Source organism: Lepidochelys kempii, chromosome 7, assembly GCF_965140285.1.
Source record: "Lepidochelys kempii isolate rLepKem1 chromosome 7, rLepKem1.hap1, whole genome shotgun sequence".
NCBI classification, from domain to species: domain Eukaryota; kingdom Metazoa; phylum Chordata; order Testudines; family Cheloniidae; genus Lepidochelys; species Lepidochelys kempii.
Genome location: NC_136386.1, coordinates 37,806,360 through 37,822,907, shown reverse-complemented (window position 1 = coordinate 37,822,907; position 16,548 = coordinate 37,806,360). Strand labels below are relative to the sequence as shown.

Here is a 16,548-nt window from a genome sequence, read left to right as displayed (position 1 = left end):
ATATAAAACAGAACAAGTTTTACAATAGCATATACTAATGTCTACTGTAGCGTATCATGCATATAAAAATAGTTTTAATGTGTAACCATTTAATTCCTTTTGGCAAGATAAATGTGTGGTGATAGAGATATTTTGTAAATAATATACTTATTCAGCACTTGAGTCAGAGCAGATTATAAAAGAAAATGGCATGTGAAGTAAACTTGTTTTTGCTGTACAGTAAGGCGTACTGAGTGTAAATAGATTTTTTTATTCTGAATTTAAAGGTGAATTCAAAGACTTTTTACTTGAGTTCAGTGTTCTGTTTTTCTTCCACAGTAGCAAATGACAACTGCATGTCCCGCATGGCATTAGGTGTTTGTGAGGTCATTAGGTGTTACATGGGGGAAATGAGTATGTGATTTCAACTCTCTTGTTTTTTTATATATATATAAATTGCATGAATTTGCCATATAAATCTACAATTATATTCTGTTAGTTTGGGATCTCCTATAGTTTCTACAATATACCTTTACCTTTAAATAAATTGATTACTATCATGTTTTTATGTATTTGCAGTACTTAATGCCCAAAGACTCAAGAAGGATTGAGGCTCCATTACACATTTGAAAACATGGTCCCTTCCCTGACGAGCATATAATCTAAACTAAAGCCATGTCTATGCTAGGCATGCTTTACATATATACTATTACTGACAAAGCACTCCTAGTGTGGATGTAGTTACACTGACAACGCTGTGCTTTGTAGCAGGATAGCAAAATGACTCCATGATGACTGAAACAAGTGATACTGTTAAAAGCACAATTTCACTGATATAAGTGTCTCGGGGTTTCTCTCAGCTTGGTTATGTCAGTCAGGGATCGTCCCACATAGTTACACCAGCAAGAGTCTGTAGTGTAGACTAGCCTGATGCAACAAACGGGTGTTACCCTCATTCACCCCCTCCAATTGTTTTGTAACAGTGGGAGGAATGCATATTAGCTATATAACAATTAGCATATTTCAAGTCAGAGGAAGTTTTTAAGAAATAAACGAGAAATTAGTTATATCAGTAATCCTTGCTGGTCATTGACCAAGCCATTCTCAATTGTCAATTTACCATAAGAATCCTGCTAGAAGTGAGTTTTGGGGAGGGATTTGAAGAAACACAGGGTAGTAGCCCTATTGATTCATTTGGGGAGGATGTTCCATGCGTAAAGGGTGGCATGGAAAAGAGAACAAAGATGCTTGTGGGAGATATGGGCAAGCGGATGATGGAAGCCAGCACTGCTGGTGGAATAGAAGGCAATGCAATAGGATCCAGATTTTTGGTAAAATGAAGGTGGGCTAAATTGTGGAGGGCCTTAATTGTAAGGACAATAAATTTGTATCTCTTCAATGGAGAAGGAGAATCAGGGTGGTATGGTCATTACAATGGGTCAGGAAAACAATCTTACCAGCTGTGTTTTGATTGGACCTGAGGATGGAAAGATGGGTGTTAGGAAGGCCACAGCGGAGCTTGTAGTGGTCAAGACTGGAGATCATAAAGGTGTGATGTCCTTGCATGATTGTGGTCCACCAACTGTAATGGAAACCCGCATATATAAGGGTAGAGTTTCGGTCTAGGGTCTCAATTATGTCCTGAAAGCCATATGCACACACAACTGAAAGTGGAATAAATGTGCCGTGGAGACTTTTGTCTTCCAGGATATTATCATCCCCCACACAGTTAATTGGGTCAGGGAGAGGGAGTGGAGAGGAGAGAGGCAGACATTAGATTACATGTAAATCTGTCCATGCTATCCAAAAGAGGCATGATTTGACAGGAAGTTTTATCCCACTGTTCCAGTTATTCCAATATATTTGTTTGAAACAAGTATACCTGGAGCAAATTTAGCAAGTGTAAGTGTTCCAGAATTTTCCGCTCTAAACAACATATACATGAGCCTCCTCAGAGGCATATTTATCAGAAAGCTAAGTAGTCCCATGTGATTTTTTTACAAACCTTTCAGCTAAGCTCCAGATGCATAAGCCAGCACCCAGAAACATTTTACAGATTTGGGAGCAGATTTGTGGGACTTGCTCTGTGTGAACCAATGAATGGAGTACACTGATTCACAGATGTAGTTTTTCCATCTGTGACAGATTCTAGGTGATCTTCATTTAATAAGCAATTCAAGCTGTGAATGTTTCAGAATAAACAGAATGGAAATCATTTATACAAAATATGTTAGATATTGAAAAAAATGATCTAATCTATTTTAGATCAGTAAATTATACAGTTAGGGCTGTTTTCAGAGTAGTAGCCGTGTTAGTCTGTATTCGCAAAAAGAAAAAGAGTACTTGTGGTACCTTAGAGACTAACAAATTTATTTGAGCATAAGCTTTTGTGAGCTACAGCTCACTTCATCGGATGCATTCAGTGGAAAATACAGTGGGGAGATTTATATACATAGAGAACATGAAACAATGGGTGTTACCATACATACTATAACAAGAGTGATCACTTCGGGTGAGCTATTACCAGCAGGAGAGTGGGCTGTGTGATTTTTGTTGTTGTTGCTTGCTATTGTCAGTAAAAGAGTGGGGTGAGGAGCAAGCATTATGCACTATACAAATATGTATAATTAGATGTGGCAGAATTTGATTTTTTTATAATTTCAACAGCTAATATTCATGTTCATTTTAACTTTTTTTAGTTTTTACTGATTTTTTTCAATGTTCATAGTGGAGGGAAATCATGGGGGATCAGATACTTGGGGGGCTGGACAATAACTATTTAATGACAGTAAACATTGAGATTCAAAAAATTAAAACTTTATAACTTAAAACACAAATTGTCGACATCACTGTCAAAATATACAAAGTAAATATCCTTAAATCAAATTATAATAAATTCTTAAGTAGCATTTTTCTTACTTTGCCTATCTGTAAATTTTGACTATTATTATCAGTTTGTGTGTATATGGTGAAATCGACATTTACCAATAAAAATCTAGTTCTTCCAAGCCTATGTATAATCTTGCAGGGACATGCTAAATCTTGTAGGAACATTCTGTTTATATTCACTTTGTACATTTGTATTTACTCTAATACAGATCTGAAAGACAGTACAAATAACCAGCAGTCACGTGGCTGTTAATCAGATTCTTCCTTTGTGACATGACATTTTATCAGATCATTAATCAGCACAGTAGATTTCATAACACAGTGCATTGCAGTGACTGGACTGTCAGCATTCAAATGCAGCCCCACACACTGTTTGACTGAATGTCTCTGTTTTAAATTTATGCAGGAAGGGTCTGAGCAAGAGAACTTTAGCTTGGTGTAATTTTATCCTGTGTGAGAATAAGCATGCAAAAACACAATCTCAGAATAACATAGCCTTCAGGAATGCAGCAGCATTTATCAGTCAGGTGCACTGAAGTATGCCAGTCTTGGAAAGGGTTAACAGTTTGGAAAGCTATCATTTTCAAATTGAAATACATCCTCTGAGATTTGGAGCACCTCTGAATTAGTGTGCTGCTTAAAAAAGGCCCTGCACTATAGATTTACAAATTCCTCCCAAGTCCTATCTCTACTACCTTTTTTGGATTCCAGTGCAAGGGTCTCTTCCATGGCTTCAGAAAGGAGGAGGGGCAGGATTTGCCCCATAGTTCAGATATAAACCTACTTTTATGAGTTATTTTATTTTTTATTTTTTTAAACAAAGAGCACAAAATCGAAACATTCCAAAGTCTCATCTGGACTACAGTTACAACAGTCTCTAAAAAAGAAAAGGAGTACTAGTGGCACCTTAGAGACTAACCAATTTATTTGAGCATAATGAAGTGATAATCAAGGTGGGCCATTTCCAGCAGTTAACAGGAACGTCCGAGGAGCAGTGGGGGGGGGGGTGTGGGGGGGGAAATAAACATGGGGAAATAGTTTTACTTTGTGTATTGACACATCCACTCCCATAGTGTGGCTGATGTGTGAGCTGTAGCTCACGAAAGCTTATGCTCAAATAAATTCACCATCATAGGGCCTAATTACATCAGCCACACTACCAGAGGCTCGTTCACCTGCACATCTACCAATGTGATATATTCCATCATGTGCCAGCAATGCCCCTCTGCCATGTACATTGGGCAAACCGGACAGTCTCAAAGTAAAAGAATAAATGGACACAAATCAGATGTCAAGAATTATAACATTCATAAACTAGTCCGAGAACACTTCAGTCTCTCTGATCACTTGATCTCAGACCTAAAGGTCACAATATTACAACAAAAAGACTTCAAAAACAGACTCCAACGAGAGACTGCTGAATTGGAATTAATTTGCAAACTGGATACAATTAACTTAGGCTTGAATAGAGACTGGGAGTGGATGTGTCATTACACAAAGTAAAACTATTTCCCCATGTTTATTTTTCCCCCACCTCCCACTGCTCCTCGGACGTTCCTGTTAACTGCTGGAAATGGCCTACCTTGATTATTACTACAAAAGGTTTTCTCCCCCGCCCCTGCTCTCCTGCTGGTAATAGTTCATCTTAAGTGATCACTCTCCTTACAGTGTGTATGACAACACCCATTTTTTCATGTTCTGTGTGTATATAAATCTCCTCACTGTATTTTCCACTGAATGCATCCGATGAAGTGAGCTGTAGCTCACGAAAATCTTATGCTCAAATAAATTGGTTAGTCTCTAAGGTGCCACTAGTACTCCTTTTCTTTTTTAGAGACTGTTGTAACTGTAGTCCAGATGAGTACTCCTAGTACTCCTTCTCTTTTTGCGAATACAGACTAACACCGCTGCTACTCTGAAAACAGTCTCTAAGGTGCCACAAGTACTCCTTTTCTTTTTGCGGATATGGACTAACATGGCTGAAACCATGTTACAACCATGTTAGGGAACCCAGTTACCACCTGCTTGTGTCCTAATCATGTTAAAGCAAGATCAAAGCATGTTATAACCATATTAAGAGAACCAGACTACTTATCATGACTTGGTCTGGCCTTCAGTGGCAAAACCATCCCATTTTTTTAAGATGGTTAGGACAAAACCATGCTGTAACTTGATCCTCTAACATGGCTGTCATTTTACGGAGACAAGGCCTAAATGGATGTAAGTACTACTGAGACAAGATGGATGAGGTCATATCATTTATAGAACCAACTTCTGGTGGTAAGAGAGACACGCTTTCAAGCTTACACAGAGCTCTTCTTCAGACCTGAAGTTGGTCCAATAAAAGATATTTATCTCACCCACCCTGCCTCGCTAATATCCAGGGACCAACATGGCTACCACAACACAGCATACAACAATGTAATGGATTGCTGTAAGAAGTGTAAAGCTCTTTGAAAACCACTTGCCTTCCCTCCCTGTTCCCCTAGAGGACTCTAGTACAGCCGGCCACAACAGCTAGAGGAAGCCCATATGTATAGAGACACAGAATCAGAAAGCAGCCCACCAACCCCAAGCATCACTTCTCTGCTCTTGTGACATTCAGCTCAGTCGCAAAAACACACCAAGCCTGGTCCTATGGATCCATCAATGGGCACTCCCCAGGCATGAGCAACATCTAACTCTCTGCTGAGTAGAGCTGAGCCACCAGGGGAGGGAGATGCCCAGCAGGTAAGGGAGGGGACAAAAAAGAATTTAAAAATTAAAAATCTTAGTTTAAAAAAAGACCAGAGAGGTAATGAGATCATGGGAGAAAAAGCAATGATGAAGAAGCAGAAGTGGGTAGGAGGCCCAGCCACCAATCCATTATAAGGGTACTTCCACTGGTTTATGAGAGGCAGTTGTTTTCCTTTGCCTCTTCATAAATTTATTTAAAATAAAGAATATTTCCTAGTATAGGCCATGGCGTATGGGTTTTTTTCTGATAAAATTAAATTTTGAAAAAAGCAAGAGGAATCTTAAGCTGCTGACATGTAAAACTCAACAAAGGAGCTGCAAACCTTTTCCTGTTATTAAATAAACGGAAAGTAAATATTACAAATTGGGACATATTTCATAAGAGGATGTTTTTTTAAGGCAATATACTTTTGGCAGCAAATTAATTTTTTGCTTTATTTCAGTTTTAAAAATGTGATGATTTAGGGATTTATCCTGATCTGGTTATTATTCTGTCCTTTAGAAAGTTAAGACACATGATCCCAGAGCAGTATTTAGGATAAATCTTAAATCCACACATATTTCAGAAATATATGGACCCTGATACAGAAGTCCCATTGAAGTCAACAGAATTATTAATGTGCTTAAAGTGTAAGTGCCTTGATGAATCAGGCCATGATGAGGTTATGTGGGGTAACACCCACTTGTCATCTTGTATGGTGAAAACATACAGACAAACTTTATGATTTAAAAAAGGTCCTTATTCTGACCCTCTATTATAAACCAGGCAAAAGGCATGGAGTCAAATTCAACCCTGGAGTGAGTACAACTTCAGTGGGAGTTATAGCCACTATGCCAGGGCTGAATTTGGCCCCAGCAGCTCAGTCTTACAATGCTCAGGTGCATATCATCCTCTGACGCCTATTTTACCTTACATTTAATAAAACGGCAAATGCTAAGCAAAGCAGAAGGGGAACAGTAATTGAAAATGAAGTTTTCAGTTCTAGGTCAAACCTATGAATGCAGCCCAGGATAGATTGTAATCTGAAATCATTACTACACTTCAAATCTTTGGAATTGGCCAGTGTCTGAAGTTAGTTGGTGGCCTCAGTCCAGTTCTGAGGTGTCCCTATGATGGGGTATACCAGCCCCGCATTGGTGAGGCGAGGGTTAAAAGAGCTGCTGTGGGCTCAAGAGGCCATGCCCCCTTGCCTCTGCAGGGCATGCTCCCAGAGGAAGGGAGCATTTAAAAGGGAAGGACACCACTCAATCTGGACTGACTGAGGAGGAGAGCAGTCACATGCAGCTGCCTCCTGCCAGGAAGTTGCCAGGACAGAGGCTCATAGCCAAGCTGCTGGAAGCCCGTCAAGCGGAAGCTAAGGGTGACAACTCACTGTGGCCAGCAGAACAGACACTGGAGATGGATCAGAGGGGAACACAGGAGGGACCCCAAGTCCAACCAAAGATGACACTGGAGGGACTGGAACAAGGGTAGGAAGTAACCCGGGGAGTGCGCTTGAGGGTATCAGGCCCTGAGACCTGTGCAAGGGTTACTTTTTCGAAGATCCCTGGTTTGAAACCCAGTGGAGTAGGTGGACCCAGGTTCCTCTACCCCCAAACTATAGCCACTAGGCCAAGCGACCTTTGGACTCTTGCACTGGGTCTCATTATCCTGAATCATAGCTGCTGAGCAAGGCATCCTCTGGACTCTCACCAGGGGGCCACACTACCCTGAACTGTAACTGCCAGGTAAATTGACCCTTGGACTCTTGCCATTAGGCATTATGTCTTGGAGTATTGCCATTAGGCAGTACTGCCAGCCTGGAGCACACAGCCAACCCCCAACAGTCGCAATCACAAAAACATCACCACAGAGGACATTAATTGGTACCCATGTTAGCAGTATCACCAGATAGGCCTAGGACTTAATGGGAGTATTACTAACTTGCTCAATCCTGATCTATGATGAGGCAAATCAGCAGTTTTGGAGAAATTTTGCTGCCAGAGAGGTCAGATTAGATTATCACAATGGTCCTTTCTGGCCTTGGAATCTATTAATCTATGCCTGTTCTGCAGATAATAGAAGATCTGTCACCTTTCATGAGCTCTAAATACATTATTTTGGCAGGAGATGGGAACATGCTTTAAAAGGGAGTAGTAAATGTTGTAATTTTCACTCCCCTTAAGGCCCCTTTGCACTGCTAGAACAATGAAAAGGAGCCTCAGTGGAAATGAGAATCAGACCCAAAAACGTGTGCATGCAGGCCCAATTTTAGAATTGTGAGTGCAAAAGCATGTGTGCTCAATTACCATGATTACATGCATGCTAGTATAATTATTCTTCCCATTACCAATCAAACAGTCAAATGACCAGCCAAATGTTACACACCAATATTAGAAGCTAGCTGCGATGTCTGAAGTATGTGCTTAACCATTGTGCATGAGAGTTATAAAAACGTGTGCCAGAGTTGTGGAAATGTGCTCACTGAAATGAACGCAAAAGGAACTACATTGGGAAAAATTAGAGGCAAAACTGAAGCCATTTTGTAAATTTAGCACCAAAACTATAATTTCCAATTTCCCACTATTTTTTTCTTGCTCTTTAATACTGTATGTGTGCCATCTGATGGAGAATCATAAGAAGAGTGAATATAATCAGTGAGTTAATATTGGGCAGTGGCTCTCAACCTTTCCAGACTACTGTATCCCTTTCAGGAGTCTGATTTGTCTTGTATACCCCCAAGTTTCTCCTCACTTTAAAGTACTTGATTACAAAATCAGACATAAAAATACAGAAGTGTCATAGCACACTATTACTGAAAAATTGCTTACTTTCTTATTTTTACCATATAATTATAAAATAAATCCATTGGAATATAAATATGGTACTTACATTTCAGTGTATAATATATAGAGCAGTATAAACAAGTCTTTGTCTGTATGAAATTTTAGTTTGTATTGACTTTGCTAGTGCTTTTAATGCAGTCTTTTGTAAAACTAGGCGAATATCTAGATGAGTTCTTGTACCCCCGGAAGACCTGTGCGTACCACCTGGGGGATGCATACCCCTAGTTGAAAACCACTGATATTAGGTACTTGAAGAGTGTGTCAGTCAAAAAGTTTCCTTTTGTAAATTTAGCATCATAAATATAATAAAAATGGAGCTATTTTTGGCTGTTGTGTTGAATCATGTGCAATTTTACACCAAAAGCCTGACAAACCCATTCGTGGGGAAAAAACCCAGTAAGCTGAAAAAATTTGTTTACTTTTTTCAATAGACTAGGGAAGTTCTACATGCTCTGCAGGAGCCTACTGTATTCTTTTAAGGTGTTATGGCTGAAATTTGCTGGAATGTGGACATCTAGTGGATGCAACTAATTATTACAATCTCCCTTGTTCTAGGAGAGATGATAAAAAAAAAAAAAAAAAAATTAAATGGAAATGTATGGGTTGCCTTGCTGGTGACCTGGTCTCCTATTCACTGGACCAGCAGCAAATTCGATGATTGAAGGCAACACACCCCATTCGGGAAACTAATGAAGGAGAAACACTAAATGATCTACAAAGGGATTAGTTTACTCCTCTGTCAAAAAGAGTGGATCTGCCACTGGGCCTCTAGTGCAGGCTATCCTTTGTGGTACCAAGTGCCCTCAACTCCTTTTGATATAAAAGGACTTGAAGTCATTTAGAAACTTGTGGGTTGGGGCCTTAGGTGTGTTTGAATGAGGAGAAGGGGAATGGGAACTCAGTGCTCTAACAGGGAAACTAGAACTCATGAAAATTAAAGCTTACACATTTGTATAATGTATAAGGCTGTGTAATGTAGCTGGATGGCTAGTATATACGGTGAAAACATAATTGTATATGCATCATGATGGTTATGGTAATATCATGGGATGCCAGTGAGAGTTCTGCATGTAGATGGGAGGCAGTGAATGATCCTTAACAGTTCCTCACCTATGTGCTTGCAATATCTGGGAACACAAGGCTATTGCCAAGTCTGAAATAAATTCTGTAATTACACATTCATTTTTGATACATCCTATTCTAATACTATTCACCTCACGTTCCTTCATTTTTGAGGGCTCCAGGATTTCTCATATTGTGGGATTTCTCACAAGGTTGACACTTGGCCGATATATGACTGGCTTCTCTCCTTGTTTTTTTTTTTTTTTTTTCTCTTGTGAAAACCAGTTGAAGCTAAGCAGCAGCCAACTTTGATTTATGTCTTTAATAAACTAAATTCAGATACCACATATTAATAAAAGTTAAAAGTATTCCCTAGATGTTTTTTAAAGTTTCCAAAAACAGTCCCATATCTCAGTCAAAGTTAACGTAACCAGAATTTCCATGGGAATTTCTGTCAGTTCAGGGTAGTTGGAACTGGCTAATGTAAATAACCACAACCCTGCCTCCACCCACTGACTATATTGCCTGATAACAGAGGGCTGAGTTTTTATTTTGAAAAGGTGTTAAAGAAGTATGACATTTTGGTGTGGACTACAGCTAATATTTGATAAGAAAACTTTGAGATGAGTTTGTGAAAGCTAGAGACTAAACTAAACTTCAGTTTGTTATTAAACTAAATGTTGTGGAATCTTAGTTTTTCTTTTGTATGCAATCCAAAATGAATTAAAAGCTCTACTGGAATACATTGTTCGCTTATAATGTTATGACTCACATCCCTGAGAAAGAGGAAATGCTACATGTGCAAAGTTTTACAGAAGTTTATACCAGGCTGAGTTTCTATTTCTTCTAATAAGCCCTAAGAATGTGAAATAGTTACCGAAGGGTAGATGCTTCTCCTGGTTTAAAGGTAACTTGTAGCAGTGTTGCAAGTGGGAGTTCTGAAGCCAATGGGTATCTTTGATATATGCTTATTTTCATATTACTACAGATATGCCAAACCTGTGGGGAAAAAATGCAGAAATTGGGCTTGGTTTTGGCTTAATTGGCTTGTGAGTTGCTTGTTGGCTAGTTTTGGACTTGTAACTTGTTGCTGCTTTTTTTCTATTGGCTCCTGGCAAGCGGGGGGGGGAGGGAGGGGGGTAAGGGAGGGGAGAGTCAGGGGTGCACAGCAGGCCCACCACAGTCCCACACTGCAGGCCTGGGCGATCTAGTCAGAGTGTTGAGGTTCTTAGGGATTGGCTTGTTTTAGCCTTGTTTTGAAATGGGATTGGCTTGATTTTTGGCTTATTGTGAAAGTCAGGGTGCTTATTTACTGCATGAAAGTTGGCAACTGTGTATTGCTTCCCAGAATGCTGTAGTTCACAGATGAGGCTGATGGTTGAGATCAGAGAGTGAACAAAAAAGTTTCACCATGTTTCTAGGTAAACAATTGCTTTCTGTATACTGTGGAAGAAATGAACAAGGTATTTTTTGGCATTAGCCTATCTGATAAATTTCAGAGTAGCAGCCATGTTAGTCTGTGTTTCCCCCCCCCCCCCAAAATGCATCCGATGAAGTGAGCTGTAGCTCTCGAAAGCTTATGCTCAAATAAATGTTAGTCTCTAAGGTGCCACAAGTCCTCCTTTTTTTCTCGCCTATCTGATAAGCGAATCAAAGTTCACAGTAGCTTAACTGAACTCTGTGCAGAAGCATATGTAAAGTGGGTCTCCACAGAAGGAAGCAGTTGTATAGAAAATGTCCCTGGAAGAGATTTTTGTTTGGTTTTATTCGCAAGTTATTTCTCTGAAAAAAGCAACCGGTCAATAAATACTGTACCAACAGACACGGGCCAGCTTGCGCCAGCCCTCTAGGTGTTACTGCAACAGCGCTGAGCCTCAGCCACGTCACACGTGGGCGGGTGGACATGAGGAGAGGCGTTACCCGACCGAGCCGCTTCGCCTTTCCTACCCGAACGCTGCTCTGGGCGCAGCCAGGTTCTGTGGGAGCGGGGCAGAAGGGGGGCGAGGGATTTGGGGTTGCCCCAGGGCCCGCCCCGCCGTGAGATGGGGTGATAAGGCCCCTTCCCCCAACCTGTGGGGCGGACCGACGAAGGCTCCTCCTCACCCCCCACATTTGGCAGCGCCCGGCCCACTGGGCGCGGCCCCTTTGTAATTTGGGGGGTGGTCTCTCGGCCTGCCTTTCAGCTTCCTCCGTTCCCAGAGCCAGTCAAGTGCGCATGCGCGGAAGCTAGCGTTAACTACTTCCAAGCTCGCTCCCCCACTTGTGCGCGCGAGAAGAAACGGGGGCCTGAGAGAGGCTGGGCTTAAGTCTAAGAGGTCGCGGGGCTCCCTCGCGCCGCTAGTCGGTTTGTTTTGCGACGTCGTCGCTGTTTTACGGCCCCGTGGTTGCTATGGTAACGGAAGGGCGCCTAGTCTAGAAGAACAGGCTGTTGTGGCGTTGGGGAGCCCGTGACACGGCTCAGCCTCAGCCACCGCCATAGGGGGGCCGGCGAGAGTCACTCCGCGCCTCAGAGTAGGTGTATGGCCTGCACGCATGGCAGACACAGGGCTAGAACATCAGGCCTCGAGCCTCCCTTGGTGGCGCCCAGCACCTCCGCTGTGCCCCGCTCTGTGGCGAGGAGACCGCCTGATGATGCCTGTATGCGCAGTATGGTGATGCTGCTGATGTCCCAGTGTAACAGTGACTGGACCTTGCACTGACATGGCCTGTCCCCTCTGCGTTCGTTATTTGCGTGCTGCCGTAAACATACCCTGTGATAAGTAGGGAAAGGCAGTACCTGATTCCCAGAGCCTGGCACAGGGTGGTGCTATGCAAAGAAGATGTTAAAAGGCTGGGGGGAGAGGACACGTCTGGTCTGGTTGTGATTTTACATCTACTTTGCACGGGCCTAAGTTAGACAGGGTGCCCAATAGTAGAGAATAAGGCAGTGTGTGTTACAAATGTTATCTAGCTGGTTATTTGGTTTACTGGTCTCCCACAGGAAGAACAGAGCACTTTTTAAAAAAAGGTTTGGCTATGCCTTCCCATCTTTTTGGTTATGTGTGCTATATTGTTGATGGGTTTGTGGCAGTAGGCATGTCTTTAATAATAACAGTCAACATAGAAATGCCCTCCCTGTTACCTTGTCTACACTACTGAGATGTAGACAACAGCCTCTGATTTGCCACCAGTGACACCACTGTTGATTGCCCATTTGTCAAATTTTTGAAGAGTACTATTGTGCTATTTCCTATACCACTACTTATGCATGGAAGGAGCTTTTCTGGTTTAAAAAAAAAAAATCTCCAAAGCACCACATTGTTCTTTTTAAAAAGCTCTTTAAAATCCTTTCACCCCTGTCATGATGCCTACAAAACACTTAACAATAGTTAAGCAGCATGCTGGGACTGGTGCTCATTGTAACTGTTTCATAGTAGCAGGTGTGTTAGTCTGTATCCGCAAAAAGAAAAGGAGTACTTGTTTGTTAGTCTCTAAGGTGCCACAAGTACTCCTTTTCATTGTAATTGTCTTACTGTTACCTTGTGCTACCCTGTCTGTCGTATCCACCTGTTGTATCTCCTCTTAAACTTCGATTGTAAACTCTTTTCAATAGGGACTGGTTCTTTGCTGTATGTTTGTACAATGGATAGCACAATGGGACCTAGCCTTTAGGTCCAGCTGCAATACAGAAAATGAGAATAACTTGTTAAAGAAATAATTCTTGGTGTATCGTGTAGTGATTAGAGAATGGGAGTTGGGAGACCTGGGTTTTATTGCTGATTTGCAATGCCAAAAATGATGTCCAGGTAAGTAAAATAAACCAGCTTCTAAAATATTAAAAATGTCTCTTTCTGCTCTTTGTCTTTACCTTATTATTGTATAGGGAAAATTACTATTGGGAAATGGCAGAAACAGTTTTCCATGCCCCAAGAAGGAAAAGAAGAGTGTTTGAGTCATATGATTCGCCATTCCCTATTCCTGCCTCCCAGGAAGACATCTGTGGGAAGGATTTCAAGATATACCAGGCTGAAGTTATTAACAACAATGTAATTGTGAGGAACCCCGAAGACATAGAACAGCTGTATAGCAAGGTGACATTCCATGGTTGAATTCTCTATGTTCAATGCATGCTATTTGTGGTATCGCTAACGTTCTCCGTACACAACGTTCTCTAGCGTAGTTTGATCTGTGTTCCATATGAAATTTATAAGCATTTTATTGCTAACCTGAAAAAAAAAATTTTTAGAGCAAAATGGTAATACAGCATCAGAAGTCATAAAACTAGCAATAAAGATAATTCTTTATTCCTAATGCCCAATGATAAGGTCAATAATAAGGTAATAGAATAATAAGGTCAATAGGATTTATAGTAATTGAATATCATTCAAGGACTTTCCTGTTCTTGGAACCTCACTTAGTAATCAGTATAAAAATAATATATTCTAAAAATTATTAATAGCATCTTGATTAAAAAACTATTAAAGTTTTATGCTTATGCAAATGTTTAGGATTAATAAAGAAAACATTTATTTAATCTCAACTCTATGTGCCTAATATTGGATTAATTGTTAATTGTTAGAGGTTAAATAACAAACCTTAGATCAGTCAGGAAACTTAAGCTGGCGCAGAATGCAGCGGCATGGCCATTACATGGCTGCACATATCACTGGTACTCCGTGATATGCTGTGAATACCTTTTGGCTTCTGAATTGAATTTAAGGTGCTGGGTTTGATGCATAAAGCCACAAATCATTTGGCACCTCACTACTTGAAAGATCGCCTCTATCCTTGTGTCATAATACCACAGATGAAATTGGCAGTGGCACTCAAGCTGACTACCTCTCAGTTTAAAAGAGAAGGCGCTGGTGGTAGTGCATTCTCTGTGAGGGGACACTAAGCTTTGCAACAGATTTTCACTCCTGTTTTGAAATAGCCCATATCTATTGACCTTCGCAGCATACTGCAAGACGTTTACATGGGCTGCTGCAGAGGTGGGCCTTTGAGAGAATTCGCATGCTTTGGGGTGCGTGAGTTTGGTGGTTGATCTAATGGTGTTTTTGTAATTTATGATAGGGGCATCTAGATCTTTGGATAGATATTCCTTTCTATTTTCTGTATCAATAATTCTGATCAACTTTTTTTTCCCTGCACCTGCAGGGCTATTTTGGAAAAGGTATCCTTTCGAGAAGCAGACCAGAATACAATATTTCAGACCCTTTATTGGTTGCTAAGTGGCAAGGTAAATCATACTACTTTCCACTCTCTTGACAGTTTTAGTAATATCCACTTGGTTTGTCCTAATTATTAATTGCAGATCCATGCATGTAGATCGTTGCATTGCCAAAACACTTGTAAATAACATTTTCTCTTTTAATGCAGATGTCAAGATAAACATGCCCATACTCTCATCAAAAAAGTAAGTGCAACTTTCCTACTTCATCCTAAGTTTGTACAGTAACAGTCCATTCTGCTTCATGTTTTAGCCCAATGGTTCCCAAACTGGCTTGTAAAAAGGCTGATTCTCATAGTTTTGTTTCTCTTCCTTGTTTCCAGTTCCTAAATCCTATTGAAGACAGATAAAATATTAGATAACATTCCTAGCATTGTTTTTTCCATGTAGCTATTGGGAGTTTTGCTTGAGTAAGCAGTGCGGGTTAGAGCCAAGAGTGTATTCACTATAATATGAGCAACTGATTCATGATTATGTGAATGTAGAAGGAAACCTTTATACTTCTGCAACAAAAAAAGGGGGACTATTCTGGGGCTGTTTTTAATAGTTTTCCTATTTGCTTATTAGGCTCATTCAGAGGGGGCAGAAATAGTCTTTAACACTTAATACAATTGTAATGTTTTACATAAAATTTTAATCTGACATAGCATGATCTTTTTCCTGAGTTTGCCTGCATGATGACTTCAGATTTAGTATTTTTGTTTATTATGCAAGAAATAAGTTATGGAATTGGTGGGGTGTTTTGTTTTAAATTCAACCAACTAGTTTAAGAAACAACCAGTGGGGGGCATAAATTAGTTGCTATATTGTTTTTCATACCCACAGGATTACAAAATGTAGTCTTTTTTATAATAACCATTTCAATTTAAAGTAAACACATGTCAAATGCTGCTTTCACCCACTTCCTAATATCAGATGTATGCTACTGCAGAAATGCATCATAATTACACTACCACAAAATAAATTAATAAATGGTATTAACCACTTCAGGTGTCAATAGCAATAGTAAAAAGAGTACTTGTGGTACCTTAGAGACTAACAAATTTATTTGAGATTAACCTTTCATGAGCTACAGCTCACTTCATCGGATGCATTCAGTGGAAAATACAGTAGGGACATTTATATACACAGAGAACATGAAACAATGGGTGTTACCATACACACTGTAAGGAGAGTGATCAGGTAAGGTGAGCTATTACCAGCAGGAGAGTGGGGGGGAGGGAGGGGGGGACGGGACGGGAAGGGGACCTTTTGTAGTGATAATCAAGGTGGGCCATTTCCAGCAGTTGACAAGAATGTCTGAGGAACAGTTGCTGGGGGTGGGGAGGAATAAACATGGTGAAATAGTGACATCCACATTATTGCAGGATATACAGCATGCTTCAAAGCATTTTATTCATCTGACTAAAATGCTATGCACTGTAAGTGCTATTGTATGGTTATCCAGTAGAGTACAATAAAAGTTCGTCTATTTTATTTGGTGATGAAAGATATGGAACCAGAGCCGTCCCTTGGGTAGGGCAAATCGGGGCGACTGCTCTGGGCCCCGTGGGCCGGTGCAATTGGCCGGTGTGATCGGTCCTGGAAGAGACGAATCCATCACTTCCGCCCTAGGGGCCCCCCACTCCAGGCCCTGCACTTTAGGGTGTCGCGCAGGCCAGTGCAACTGGCCAGCGCGGTCACTCCCAGAAGAGATGAATCCATCACTTCCACCCCAGGCCCCACACCCGTGTAGGGACAGCCCTGTATGAAACCATCTTATATAATATGACAGTAATATTATATATGCTGATCAAAATTTTTAACCATTTAAAACCAGTCTGTAGTAAATAGCCTTGGATGATTCA

At 40.7% G+C, this 16,548-nt stretch overlaps 1 protein-coding gene across 13 annotated transcripts in view; it reads left to right on the top strand.

Annotated features, from left to right (window-relative positions):
• Positions 1–299: 299 nt before the first annotated feature.
• The window catches only part of TSEN2 (tRNA splicing endonuclease subunit 2), a 49,721-nt gene continuing 33,472 nt past the window's right edge, over positions 300–16,548 (top strand). For 4 of the 13 annotated variants that reach the window (XR_012159867.2, XM_078853686.1, XM_073352251.2 and 1 more), the window contains exons 1-4: positions 6,877–7,074; positions 13,355–13,562; positions 14,629–14,710; positions 14,851–14,887. Coding sequence is in view for 12 of the 13 variants with exons in the window: in XM_078853686.1 (XP_078709812.1) it covers positions 6,884–7,074; positions 13,355–13,562; positions 14,629–14,710; positions 14,851–14,887 (518 nt within the window). In the remaining variant the exon portion in view is untranslated. Of the gene's footprint in view, positions 394–6,876; positions 7,075–10,363; positions 10,400–11,342; positions 12,500–13,354; positions 13,563–14,628; positions 14,711–14,850; positions 14,888–16,548 lie in introns of those variants that run through there. The other 9 variants (XM_073352258.1, XM_073352257.1, XM_073352249.2 and 6 more) reach the window with 9 other exon arrangements.